A 13,132-nucleotide genomic window follows, 5' to 3' on the forward strand; every position below is an offset into this window, starting at 1 on the left:
GGGATGGGGGCCACTGTGCAGACTGAGAGCAGGGACTCAGCCCCAGAACTTCTCACTGTTCCTGATCCAAAATGATCCACCAAAAGTTGGATCCTGCCACCAGATCTGGGTCCTGCACTAGATTTGTGCTCCCCACTGGCTGTGAGTGCACCCCAATCCTGCCCCCACCTGTGAGGGCTTCATGAGGGGAGGGTCTGCAAAGGGAAAGCTTTCTCAGTGAATGAGAAAACTTCCCATGGCATCTGCAGACACAGCCCAAGGCACCAACAGGTGATTTGGAACATTCCCACACAAATATTTGCCCCAACAGATCCAACCTCTTGCCAGCTCTCCAGGGAAGCTGCCCCATGGCCATGAGATGCTGCTGGAGCTCCTGTTCCATAATTCGTGATATTTTAGAGTATTTCTCTGTCCAGTTTGCCTCTGGTTCAGGCCACAAGTGCCACTGGGGCCAGAGTGTGGTGCAGAACAAAAGGGTAGGTGGGTCCCAGGCTGAAGATGCTCTGGGAATGGGAAAATACCTTTATGGGCCTTATTTTATCCCTCTCTCCCTATCCCATCCCCCCCAAAACCAAGGGCCATCAAACCCTCTTGAGCCGTTGGTATATTTTACACAGACAAAAGAGAGCCACAGTGACAGTGTGACTTGAGGCTCTGGGGCCCCCTGGCCCATGGGACAGGATCTGAGCAGCTCCACATGCTGGGCAGCCATGCTACTGTTCTGTTTTGGCAGGAACACGGTGGTTTTGCAGTCTGTCTCAGAGGAAGCAGAACTCCTTCACAAAAGGAGCCTGGTGTCTGGTGCTGTTCATGTTTCAGCCCTTGGGGAGGTCTCTGTGGTGCTGTCTTGTGCCTTTGGCCTCAGCATGGTTGGCTCAGCCTGCCAGAATTAGGTAAAGTGTGTGCTTGTGAGCAGAACTGAAATACACTTGTCTCTATTCAGCTCCATCTTCAGAGCCAACTGCCAGCCAGGGATAGAGTTTGCATGTCAGGAGAGAGCAGCTGCTTGGGAAAGGGAAGTCTGAATTGTCTGGGGGATCTGAGGGACACATCAAAGGACATTGGAGGGGCCCTGGGGCTGGCAGCAAGTGGAGGGAGCAAGCTGAGAGCAGGGTGCAGAGAAGTCCAAATAATTTGGAACAGAGGAACATGAAGACTTTTAGGGAACTGTGAGTAAGTAAATGATACCTCAGGGAGAGGAAGAGAAATTACACAGAGGGAAGAGAGAGAGGGAAGGCAGCAAAACAGCAAAGGGTCAGGAGGGGGGGAATCCTGGTGCTTGGTGTGGTGGTAGCTGTGGCCAGTGAAGGGATATGGCAGCAGTTCTGTGCACCTACCATAAATCTCAACATCATCATAGATGTCAGTGTCCCTGCAAGGACAAAGATGGGGTATTGTGGGCAGTGTGGTGTCCCATGTTCCACCACCTCCCAACCCTGAAGCAAGGGCCAGCTCCTGCTGCCGTGTCTGTCCCAGCTCCTCCTGACCTGTGGACTCTGGTGTCCACCTGCAGCTCCATTTCCCCCTCCCAGTGCTGTGCTCTCCCTGGGACCATCTGGAGTGAGGTTAAGATGACTCTTGCCCCTCTCAGGATGGTGGCCTCATCCCAGGCTGCCAGGAAACACAGACCTGGCTTTGCAGAGGGGCTGCACCCTTATCCTGTCCCAGCAGCAGCCTCTGAGCAGTGTCTGGGCAGGTCCCACCTGAGGCACCACAGCCTGGGGAGTGCTTCCCGTGTCCCAGTGACAGAATCTCTTCTGACACCAGAAATGGCAGATTCCACCCCAGGGGAACCTGCTGGTGTTAGGTGTTAGGTCACAGCCTAAGTTGGGTAGTTTTGAGTTGTCAGTTAGGTCACAGCCTAAGCTGGGTAGTTTTGAGTTGTCAGTGGTCAGTTTGGTACTGACCACTCATGAAGCAGTTGTTGTAGCTCATGGAGTGGACATGAAGGGGCTGGGAAAGGGTACTCACAGAGGCAGCATCACGGCCCGGGGCACGTAGCCGTCTGCAACAGAGTGAAGAAAAACATGTCAGGTTGTGCTGGGAGCCAGGGCCTGAGCAGGAATCATTCCAGCACCTGCCCCTGCCCAGGGCTTAGCAACATTTCACGTTCCCAGAAAGAGCTGGGACAAGGAGGAATCCAGCTCTGGGCAGCCCAGCTGGACCCTTAGGAGGAACCTGCTCTGGGCAGTGTCAGGAAGGAGCCTGCCAGGCTGAATGGCAGCTGGCAGGGAAGAGCCTGAACCCTTCCCCTCTGCCTGAGTGATCTCCCGCCCATTCCACCTGGAGGCTTCGAGGACTGCAAAAGCTTTTAGCAGAGGGAAAGGACAAGCCCAGCTCACAGCAGAAATCCTGCTGCTGAGTGAAAGGAAGGGCAGGACATTTGTACAGAGAAAAAGTAGGAACCTTCTCAGGGTAGCAGGATACCTGTCAGATCTAACTGGTGGAAGAGATCTGTCAGGAGGTTTGTAAGGGGATGTTTGCATGAAGAAGCTTCTTCCTAAAACTATGCTGTGCTCCCCGCTGTGGGCAAGCCCCATCCCCCTCCAGACTTACACCTCCTCTGGCTGTTCCGGCAGAGGATTTGCTCCTGATTTGTAAACTGAATGACATCAAGAATTTCTCCCGGTCTCAGTGGCAGGTTCTTCGCTCCGCTCCTCTTCTCTGTCGCTGCAGGGTCAACCATCATCTGAGTCAGGACACTGATGCTGCCTTCGAACTGAAACACAAAGAGCAGAACACTAACACTGCCCATGAGGTGTTGAGTCAGGCAGGTCTGACCGCTCTCCCTCCTTGAAAAAGAACAGATTCCTCTCTGGCCAAATGGTCTGATCTGGGGGAGTGGGGCAGGTGTGACCTGGGGGAACAAGGCAGGGTGTGATCTGGGTGTCACTGGTCCCTGAGGAGCACAGCTCCTTTCTGCCATTGCACTGCACCCTTCCCAGAAGGGGAGAAGAAGCTCAAAGGGAAAAGTGATCATTCGCTGTTGCTCACCTTGAATTTCTTCTGAAACCCCCTGTCCATCTTCTCTTCCTTCTTGCATGCCTTGAGTGTCATGGTCTTCATCTTCTGGGAGACCTGGGATTCTCTGCAGCCATTGAAAGCCATGGGAAGGTTCAGATGACCCCATCCCATGCTCTGCTCCCTCCCATCCCCTTCTCCATGCTGGCTGCTACCCATTGCATTTCCCTGCACCAGCCCTGGGGCTGTGGAGGCTCTCGGGGCAAGGTGTACAGCCTACAGCTTGAGCTCTTCACCACAGACCTTCCTATTGCAAGCCCAGCAGAGACCATTAAAGCAGCAGCTTTGTCTCAGCAGCAAGGAGCCCTGGCCATTTTAGGACCCTTAGAAAGAATAAAGAAGACCCATTACCTCTGTGTAGCAGCCAGCAAGGTAACCCTGTTAGAGGCTCGGACAGAATTTCCACCTGTAAAATCAAACCCCGGGAGAGGTGCTGCCATGAGGCTGCTGTGAGGTGTAAACACTTGCCAAAACAAGATACAAAAAGCAGCAAGAGCTCTCTCCTCCTGGGACCAAATCCTGAGTTTGCCCTCGAATGTGGGGGGATCAGGGTTTCCTGTGCCCATTTACAAGAGGAACCCACTGCCCTCCTGTGTGGGGGAGCAGCAGGCTTAGCACTGACCCTGCTGCTGCCCATGGTTCACTGGGGCCTCGTGGCTCTTGGAGCTGCAGGTCTCACCCCAAACAGCATCCAAGCTCCTCCTGTACTCACCTCCTCTGTGGCAGGGACACACTGGCAGCTGGGACACAAAAGGCAACCGAAGGCCTGGGCTTCTCCTGGCTGGTTCAACAGGCTCAACATCATCGTATATCTCATCTTCATCCCTGCAGCGAGGCAGAGCACAGTTAGGAGGTGCTGCTGCAGGGCAGAATCAGGGCTGCCAGGAGGAGGGTGGGCTGCCCATGGACTGGCCCTGGCTCTGGGCCAGAGTTGGACAGCAGTTCCGTGCCCTGTGCCAGCAGCTCCTCACACAGCTGGATGTGGATGGGCAGCCAGGTGCAATGGCCACAGTGAGGTAACACAGCCCCAGGGGATGGCCATACTTCACACTGTGGGAGCTGCTTCCACACCCTCGGCTCCAGCAGCAGGTAGGTACACCCAAACATCCCCTTGCTGTCACATCTTGTGCCCTTCCCAGTGGGTTGGCACAGCCTGGAACAGCAGTGCTGCCTCAGTCCTTACCCCGTGCCACTCAGAGCATCCTGCAGTGGGAACCGTGCAGGCACTGATGCAGCACAGCCTGGCTGCAGGTGACCTGTGACAAACAACAGAACAGGAGGGAGCAGGGAGGGATTATTTCATATTTTGTCCTCAGCTCTATCAGCCACCCTGAGGTCAGAGCCGTTCTGGGCTGGATTTAGTGCAGGAGGAGCAAGGGAGATAAAACTGACTACACATCTTGATAGAGCAAGGAGGTTTTTACTCCATAGCCCACCCAGGGATTTTCTTCCAGCACACCAGTGCACAGTTCATCAGGTTCCTCACTGAGGACCCTGAATACATATTTTCCCATTTGTATATTTCTAATGTTACTTTCTTCCTGGACAAATGATGGAAGGAGAGGGGAAGAGGCCAAAACAAGTATAATGAATGTGGAAAACCCCTAAATTTCAAATATGTACCAGAGTCAGGGCAAGTTCTGGATATCTCCACATGCTCAGGAGCATCATCAGTCAGAACATACTGTTGCCCTTTTAAGATTGCCAGCATGACCACACCCCTGCTAACAAGCCCTTATTTGTACCACAAGCCCTGTCTCCAGCCTGGTCAACTAGACCAACCAAAACTGGACAGAAAAACCTGAGCAGAACATCAAATCTCTGCTGGTTTACAGTACCAAGTAATATACAATCAGATACTCGGCCCTAAAAATCATAAGATTGCCCTAAAAATTAACAAAAAGTATCAAATCAAGGCAAAGTGTGATTTTAGATGTTGCTTCAGGACCCATGTGACAAATAAATACTAGCTTGCCTCAGGACCCATGAGACAAATAAATATTTGTAGCCAGTCATGTGAGAATCTCCCAGCACAACAGTATAGCCAGCCCTGATACCACCTTTTAATTATAACATAGACCAGCTTGATTTTTCAGTTCTCTTAAGGAAAGGAAGTCTATTCTCATGATTAGAGAAACTGAGCAAGAAATGGTATTTGAAACAGCTTTCATCACCTGTAGTGTGGATTAGCAGAACAGCAACTGTGAGAAGCCACCACAGCAGCCTGGCTCTCGAAGGCCACTGTGGAACACGGTGGGGCAGTGTCTGACTGGCACCTCCCCTACTGCTCATGCCCATCACCCTAGGCCTGCCCCTGGGCACCTCTGGGAAGAGTCTGGCCCCACTTTCTACCTGTTAGGTAGCTGTGGGCAGTGAGATCTCCCGTTCTTCCCTCTCCTCCCAGCTAAACAAGCCTGGGTCTCAGCCCTTCTTTCTCCATGTGCTCCAGTCCCCAGCCATCTTGGGCTCACTCCAATTTGACAGTATCTCTCAGGTTACTTACTCCAACCTTACTTCCTACAAAGACTCCAGAGATGGAAACTTGTGCCCAGCCAGGGACAGGACACTTTGTTTCTTCACCTGTCCTTCTCCTCTCTAATCCTCATGCTATTGCCTATAAAAGCCCCTTTAGTAATAAAAACCCCCACCTCTCCATAAGCCCTCCCAGTATTTCCATCTCCCAAGAGCTACAGCTCCAACTGGGGAGATTTTCCTTCCTGAATGAGCAGTGCCCTTTCCTGAGGGACTTTCCTGTGTCTGGCCATACCCAGCTGATCACTTCTTGGTGGTTCTTTGGCAGGACAGATGGATGTCCCAGGATTTGCAGCTGCTCTGAACTTTGCCAAATCCACATTAGGAGGGCGCTGGGGCTTGCCTGGCTTCACTCCCAGTGCCCTGACATGTGGCAAAGGCTTCCTCCGGGGCACAGCTGGGTGCTCCATCCTTTGGGAGTTTCCCACAGCAAGCACAGGGGCTGCAGCAGCCGCGCCTTTGGCAAGAACCAGTGGAGCCCCCTTGTCTTTGGCAGGTGGCCGTGTCTGCTGGGCTGGCTTCCTGTGGGGAGGATCAGAGTTGGCTTCCATCTTCTTGTTCAACACATCTCCTGGCTTTGCAGGCACCAACTTTGGGTGGAAGTTGGCACCTGGAGCCATCCCCTTCTTCCGACACACCACTCGTGCCGGGGTCTCGCAGGCAGAATGAGGTGAATGCTGTCCCAAGCTCTGACCTGTACTGTGAGGTGGAGAGGCCCTGCTGCAGTCCCTCCTGCTCCAGGGGGCCTCCTGAGGAAGATCACCCTTGGAGGCCATGGCAGAGGTCTGTCCTTGCTCTGGTCCTTGAGAGGCTGCAGGGTGAGTCTCTGGCCAGCCACCCACTTTGGGAGGTTCTTTCCTGTTCTGTTGGAACTTTGCTCGAAGGTGCCTCACCACAGCGTCTCTCCCTTCCAGAGGCATCTGCAACCATTAAGAAAAACAGTTCCAGTTGAAACACCATGGAGGAAAATGAGTCAAAATTCCCCCTGGGGAATGTGATATTCCTTCAACATGGTCTCACACTAAGTCTTCTCCACAAAATGAGGTCTTTGCTCAAAAAGGTCCCGAATATATCTGAGTAAACATGGGACTGCACCAAACTGGGACCAGATTACCCAACCATGAGGGCATCCATGACACCTTTCATGGAGTCTTTTGGTCTGATCCACCCTCTGTCCACTACCAAGAACCATCAAATCAGAGGGACTCTCTGGCACTCACATTCACTGAACAGAGAGAGATAATTCTCTCTGACAGGATTTTTTTCCTGGAGGAGCACAGAGAGAAGAGAAAACAATTATTATCTCAACTTGCTGCTCCAGTTGTTTTTACACATGTGGAATGTGTAAGGAAGATTGTTTACCTGAAGGGATTTGTCAATTGATTCTGCTGAGGATTTGTTATATTTCCTTGGCCAATCACTCAAAGCTGTGTCCTCTCTACAGACAGCCAGGAGTTTTTCTTTAGTATTCATTATAGTATATTATCTCTTTGTTATAGTATAGGATAATGCAATATAATATAGTTTTAATAAAGCAATTGTTCAGCATTCTGAATCAACGGGGTCAGGTGCCAATCATTCCTCACCTCAGGGGTGCCCTACAATACTACAAGTGGTGACCTCGATATTGGCTGAAGAACCAGGACCTGGATGGATCTGCCAGATTCGCAGCTGAGGCTGAGCACAAAAAGCTTTGCTGCACACTCACAGGAGCGTGTCCAGTGGTCCTTTGGTGAGTCACGAGATGGGAAACACCCCTCAAACTTTGGCTTAGACCCCGCAGGACCCTTCACAACCCACTTGTAATCTGACACTCTGGCTCCACCAAGAAGGTACTGTTAACCCTTCCCCTCCCAATGGTAACAATACCACAGGACTGGGTAGTAGTAGCAAAACTCCTGAGGGCAGAATCTGAGATCCAGAGATTCCCAGGGATCAGATGGGAGCAACCTGCCTTGCCCTGGTCTTGTTTTCCATGATGAGTTGGTGGGAGAGACTGCACAGGGCCATTCCTCCCTGGATTCCTCCCTGGAGGAAAAGTGGGGATGGCACTGCTGAGACTCATCCCACCAAAGCCTTCGTGCAGAAAAAAAAAGGCCGAGGCAGCAGACTGCCCTACTTTTCTGACATGTGTCTTTCCTGTGTGGTTCACACTGTGGAGACACGAACCAGGACACATCTGCTCTGGCACAGAGCTGCCTTTAGCTTCCTCAGTGACCAAAATTTGCCTTTCTCTTGAGCCTCCAGAGAAATGCTGCCAGGAGGAGGCTGTGAACAGCTCTTGCAAAAGGACTGCCAGGTTGGAGGTTATGGCACAAAGCTATGGGATGGGGCTACATTTTTCCTAATCTTGTCAGATGGACCTTGTGAGAGGGGAGGGATGACCTTACCCTCCCCATCTTTCTCCCATGCCCCTGTCCCCAGACCACAGTGTCCCTTTGCACCGGAGCTGGCTGCTTCACTGGAGCTGTACGCTTTGATTTTGGAGTTTTTATCCTTCTGGGATTTTAGTTTGGGTTTGTGATTGCATAATTTTTATTTTCACAAAAGGGAAAGGCTGATATGGAGAGAAGCTGATGCAATATTTTTAGACATAACTGATCAAATGTATATATACAGATTTACAAAAGTGCAAGTTCCCCAGGCAAACACCCCAGTTTTCCTGGTAAACCCTCAAATGCAGCACTTGGTATAGCAGTGCTGAAGCAGCATGACTGTGCCATTTCCTGTATACCAGCACTGGGGCTTTCACTCAAATTAGTGAAACAAGCAATGTTTTCCAGATTACCAAACATGCAGTTGGATTTTTGACACCTGAATGATTTGGTAGTTTTTAATGATCATTTTTGGGCCTGTTCCATGAGCTGGGACTTGCTTGGAGCCCTTGGATGTACAACACTGCCATCACTGTGATCAGTTCCAGGTTTTCCAATCCATTTTGTGCTGGTGGGGGCTCTCCTGGACTCGGTGGGAGTGTGGCCTCCTCCTTTCACAGATGTTTATATTCCGCCTAAGTTCACCCAGCAAATCTTCCTCTGAGCCTAGAAACTGGTCAGAGACCTTTGAAGTTCCATCCAGCTCAGATGTACAGAAGGACTTTGCCTTTCAGGAGTGAGGTTGTTGGCCAGATCCAGCCCCTCACAAGGACATCCCCAAAACCCTTCCAACCAGGAGGTATGGCTCCCAATGTCCCATCCCCATATCCCCTATAGCCCAAGTCTGATTGTTACTCACCATCTTCCATCAGTGGATGCTTTCCTGTGTGCTTATTTCCTTGCTGAAGACCACCTGAAGCATTCTGATCAAGCCTGTCTGAGGCACCCTCCCTTAAAACCAGCAGATCTTTCCTAACAGCTGGTGAAGAGCTGTGTGCAATGCCAGGAAGTTGCTTTTGCCTGATGAGACCTGGTGAGACCACACAAGAAGGAGGAGAAAGAGGAGGAGGAGCAGCTCTTGGTACACTGCTAGTTTGGCTCTGCTGCTGTTTGACACTTGCAGCCCACCAAGTCCTGCTGGCCATAGTCCCACTTTTGGGAACTGACTGCAGGATGCGAGTGGATGGGGGCAGGAGGGTGGGCAATGTCCTTGTCTGATGGTGGCCCAGGATTCCTCTGCAGGTCAGGTCTCAAAGCTGCACAGGACTTGCGGGGCAGGGAGGTGCAGAGGGTGCACGGCTGAGCTCTGTGGGAGCACAGAAAAGCTGGGTAAGGGCCTGTGGCTTCCTGGAATTAGGCTCTTCATGTGGGACATGAGCTCTGCTGAAGAGCCTATTTCCTCTGGGAAGCAAGGTGCTGTGTTGGGCCATCACAGTGTCTAACTGTCCTGGTGCCACTGCCTCTGAGGCAGGAACCGTCTGACACCCTGGCAGGGGTGCTCTGGCCTGCTGGTTGGTGCTGGTGTCCCTGCTCCAGGATCTGTGCTTCCCTGCACTGTCCCCTTTGGGACAGTGTCCCACCAGCAATACCCGAGGTGGTTTAAGGATAAGACAGAGTTTGAGGACATGGGGAAGGCTGGGGCAGACACCTGTTGGCCAAGGGAGGTGGTCCTAGAGGTGCTGTGGAGGGTGGTGGGTGCCCTGGGGGGCATTGGAGGGCTTGATCCCACCAGCTGGAGATGGGATGGAGAGGGGGAGCTGGGAGGTCCCACAGGGGCCCCACGGGGAGCTGACTGGGGCACAGGACGGGCAGACAGCAGTAACGCCTACCCGCCACATGCCCCGCTGCTCCTGCCGGTGCAACGGGGAGGGCCCATCCCTGTCTGTGCGGAGAGGGAGGCCCGAGAGCCGTGCTGGGGGATGGAGGTTGGCAGGGCGGCACTGAGGGCCATCTGTGGGGAGGACCGGGATGGGGCTGTGGGGGGCTGAGTTAGGGGACATGGTGAAGGGGAGGATGAGGGGCCGTGTTTGGGGATGGAATGGTGGGGAAGATGAGTCGCTGTGTTCGGCGCTGGCTTCAGGGGGAGGAGGAGGAGCCGTGCTCGGGGCCATGAGCGCTGCGGAGCCCGGCCGAGGATGTAGCGAGGCCCCGCCGAGGTCGGCCCGGCCCCGCGGCCCCGCGCAGGCGCAGCGCTCGGGCGGGATGGCAGCGGCGGCGGTCGTGCCGGGGCCGGGGCCGGGGCCGGGGCCGGGGCCGGGGCCGGGGACCGCGGAGGGGGCAGCGCCCGGGGAGGAGGCGGCGGGTGCGGGGCCGCAGGGCTCCGGTCCGGCCCGCCTGGCCCGGCTGCCGCTGGCGCGGGTGAAGGCGCTGGTGAAGGCGGACCCCGACGTCACCCTGGCCAGCCAGGAGGCCGTGTTCGTGCTGGCGCGGGCCACGGTGAGGGGCGGCCGCCGCGGGTCCTGGGTCCGCATCGGTCCGTGGATGCTGCTCGGTCTTTCCCAGGAGGTTTTTCCTTCTCTCATGGACCCGCGGGGCCGTTTTGGCCGGCCCGAGCTGGCGAAGGGTCTGGAGTTCCAGGAGCAGCTGAGGGAGGTGGAAAGGGGCTCAGCCTGGAGAAAAGGAGGCTCAGGGGGGCCCTTTTGGCTCTGCACAACTCCTGACAGAAGGGGACAGCCGGGAGGGGGTCGATCGCTTCCCCCAGGCAAGAAGGCACAGGACAAGAGGAAATGGCTTTAGGCTGTGCCGGGGAAGGTTTAAGATATTGGGAAAATCCCTCCACGGGGAGAGTTGGCAAGCTCTGGCACAGGCTCCCCGGGTTAGTCACCATCTCTGGAACTGTTCAAAAAATGTAGCACCTGGGCACATGGGATGGGGGTGAACGTGGAAGTGGTGCTGGGTTGATGGTTGAACACAATGATTGTAGAGGTATTTTTCCATCTGAAGGATTTAATGATTCATCTCCTGAATCATAGGACATAGGTCCTGAGCACAGGATACCTTTCCCCCTTCAGAAGGTGCCCTAGGAGCCCCTGGTGTGGAGTGGGTCTCCCAGAGAATGTGGGTTTTGAGGAACCCATGTTCCCAGCTTTCTCCCTCACTGCTTGTCCTATGCATCACTGTCCCGCCATTTCCTTTGATATTTTCAGACCTGTTTACTAGGAGTGGGTAATGTTAGGATGAAGATTCTGATCTAATCCTGAAGCCTTATAGGACCTTTCTTTTTCCTCAGGATATTCTCTCTCTCCTCTCCTGTGTGAACCTGTCCTGTTTTGCCTTGCAGGAGCTGTTTGTTGAAACCATAGCCAAAGATGCTTACGTGTATGCCCAGCAAGGAAAAAGGAAAACCCTGCAAAGAAAAGACCTGGGTATGGGAGCATGTTCTGTGCTGTTCTTAGCAAAGGGTTGCTCCGGTGGGGGATTTTTCCACCTCTCTGGAGGTGCTGAAGTAATTACAGATTTATTCTTTCTTTCCCTGAACATGGGAGAGAAAAACTTCTATAAAAGGCTACACTAATAATTTCACACATCATCTGCAAAACAAATAAATCTCTTTGAAAGTGGTCACTATGCTCTGATGTAGTTTCAAATGCTGCAGTTTGAAACAGATGCAAATATGGAGTTGATATATCTATTTTAATTGTTCTCAATTTGCTTTTCAGATAATGCCATTGAAGCTATTGATGAATTTGCTTTTTTGGAAGGTGAGTTTCTACTTGATTTCAGTATTTCGTGTAATAACCTACTTAGGAGAGAAAGAACTGAATCATTTCCAAAGCTCTCTGTTTCCACATCCTCAGTAATTCCTTGTGTGGCTTGCAGCTGGACCCTGAGGCACATGCAGTAGTTGTGGGTTTTTTTTGCTAGATTTGGTTTTACTCAATGTGTGATTTGCCTAAACTTTAATGTTACTGCATTTTCTTTTGCCAGTTTGTAAACGAGATTTATTTGTTCACAGAACTGAACTTCCGATTCATGTGGCTAAAATGTGTTTTTTCATTTTCAGGTACTTTGGACTGAGCTGGACAGAGACAGAGCTCTCTGGAGAGACTGCAGAGGTGGTGTGAGATGGGAAACAGGATGCTGAGAGTTCAAAAATAATTCCTAGCATTGAGACACTGAAATTGAGACATGGCAACCATGATATTTTGTATAAAGTTGAAGTTGTTGTAAGTTCTTTATTTAAAGTGCATATTTTTTCATAACTATTTTGTATGTCCCTTCCCATGTGGCTGCCATGCAGCTCTCTGCTCTGGCCAGGTCACACAGCAGTTACTCCCAGTAGCAGTCCCATCCTCTCTGGATACTCTGCAGCACCACGGAGCTGTGAACAGCGAGTGGCTTGGCTCAGGTGCCCAGGCTCAAGAAATTTTTTTTATGGAAATGTGGATTTTGTTAATATGTTTGTCTCTTAACACAATTAAATTGTTGTTGTTGTTGCTGTTGAGCAGCTGTGCTGATTCCTGCTCTGGGCTGGGTTTCCTGTAGCATGGTGGGAAATAGTGTAGTTTTGAGAGGATGCCTTCTCTAGCATTTTGGTTTTGATAATTGTTTTCTCAAGGCATCTATTCCAGAGAAACCCAGCTGTCCTCCAGGAGCTGGAGATGAGCTCCAGGGGAGCTTGGCTTGGCCCGAGGGCAGTGCAGCTTCTCTAAGTGTCTGTGACTGTTGCACTTGTAAGTAATTGTAGGAAAAAACCCTAACCCAACCCCCCAAACCTCGTTTTGAATGCCAGGGGAGTGTCCATGCTGCCATCACTGTTCTCTTGTGTGCTCTCGCTCCTGAATCTGGCAAAACATTTTCCCTGGGACCTGGATCTGTTCCCTGCCCTGTGCCCTGGAGGAGTTGGTACAGAGACCCTGAGTTCTTGGTGAGGAGCTGAGTCCATCCTTGTTCAGGAATGCTGCTGCCACCAGCCCTGAGAGGCCCTGGCAGCACACGGGCACCAGCACTGCCTCTGCTGCTGCCAGGACTCTGGTCACTGGAGCTTTTCCACTTTAACTAGAGCTTTCCTACCTGCAGTTAACAGCAGAACTGTGTGGCTGTGGGGAACATGCTGTCATCACTGCTGCAACATGTCCTGCTGTGTTCCCAACGTTGTCCAAGTGCCAGCTCTGACTCCACTTGGTGTGGGCTGTCCCCAGATAAAACCGTTATGGGAATGGGATGAAGGAGGATGAAGGATCCATGTTCTTTCAAATTAGGGT

General features: G+C 52.3%; 2 protein-coding genes across 3 annotated transcripts; one reads left to right on the top strand and one right to left on the bottom strand.

Moving 5' to 3' along the window:
- Window positions 1–634: 634 nt before the first annotated feature.
- On the bottom strand, window positions 635–8,940 carry PRAM1 (PML-RARA regulated adaptor molecule 1). Of its 2 annotated transcripts, XM_018921735.3 has the most exons (10): window positions 8,788–8,940; window positions 5,789–6,473; window positions 4,205–4,277; window positions 3,734–3,846; window positions 3,373–3,427; window positions 2,995–3,088; window positions 2,557–2,719; window positions 1,972–2,005; window positions 1,338–1,372; window positions 635–880 (listed from the first exon to the last, which is right to left on the bottom strand). In XM_018921735.3, the coding sequence occupies exons 1-10, from the start codon at window positions 8,788–8,790 to the stop codon at window positions 876–878; spliced, it is 1,260 nt and encodes a 419-aa protein (XP_018777280.1). In that variant the 5' UTR covers window positions 8,791–8,940; the 3' UTR covers window positions 635–875. The 2 variants fall into 2 exon arrangements, with proteins under 2 accessions (XP_018777280.1, XP_018777279.1); XM_018921734.3 differs by having other exon boundaries at window positions 635–1,372.
- A 1,190-nt stretch (window positions 8,941–10,130) lies between these two features.
- On the top strand, window positions 10,131–12,372 carry POLE4 (DNA polymerase epsilon 4, accessory subunit). Its single transcript, XM_030230247.2, has 4 exons — window positions 10,131–10,364; window positions 11,209–11,293; window positions 11,588–11,629; window positions 11,932–12,372. The coding sequence occupies exons 1-4, from the start codon at window positions 10,131–10,133 to the stop codon at window positions 11,943–11,945; spliced, it is 375 nt and encodes a 124-aa protein (XP_030086107.2). The 3' UTR covers window positions 11,946–12,372.
- The last annotated feature ends 760 nt before the right edge of the window (window positions 12,373–13,132 follow it).

This window comes from Serinus canaria, chromosome 28 (genome assembly GCF_022539315.1).
Source record: "Serinus canaria isolate serCan28SL12 chromosome 28, serCan2020, whole genome shotgun sequence".
Classification (NCBI taxonomy): Eukaryota; Metazoa; Chordata; class Aves; order Passeriformes; family Fringillidae; genus Serinus; species Serinus canaria.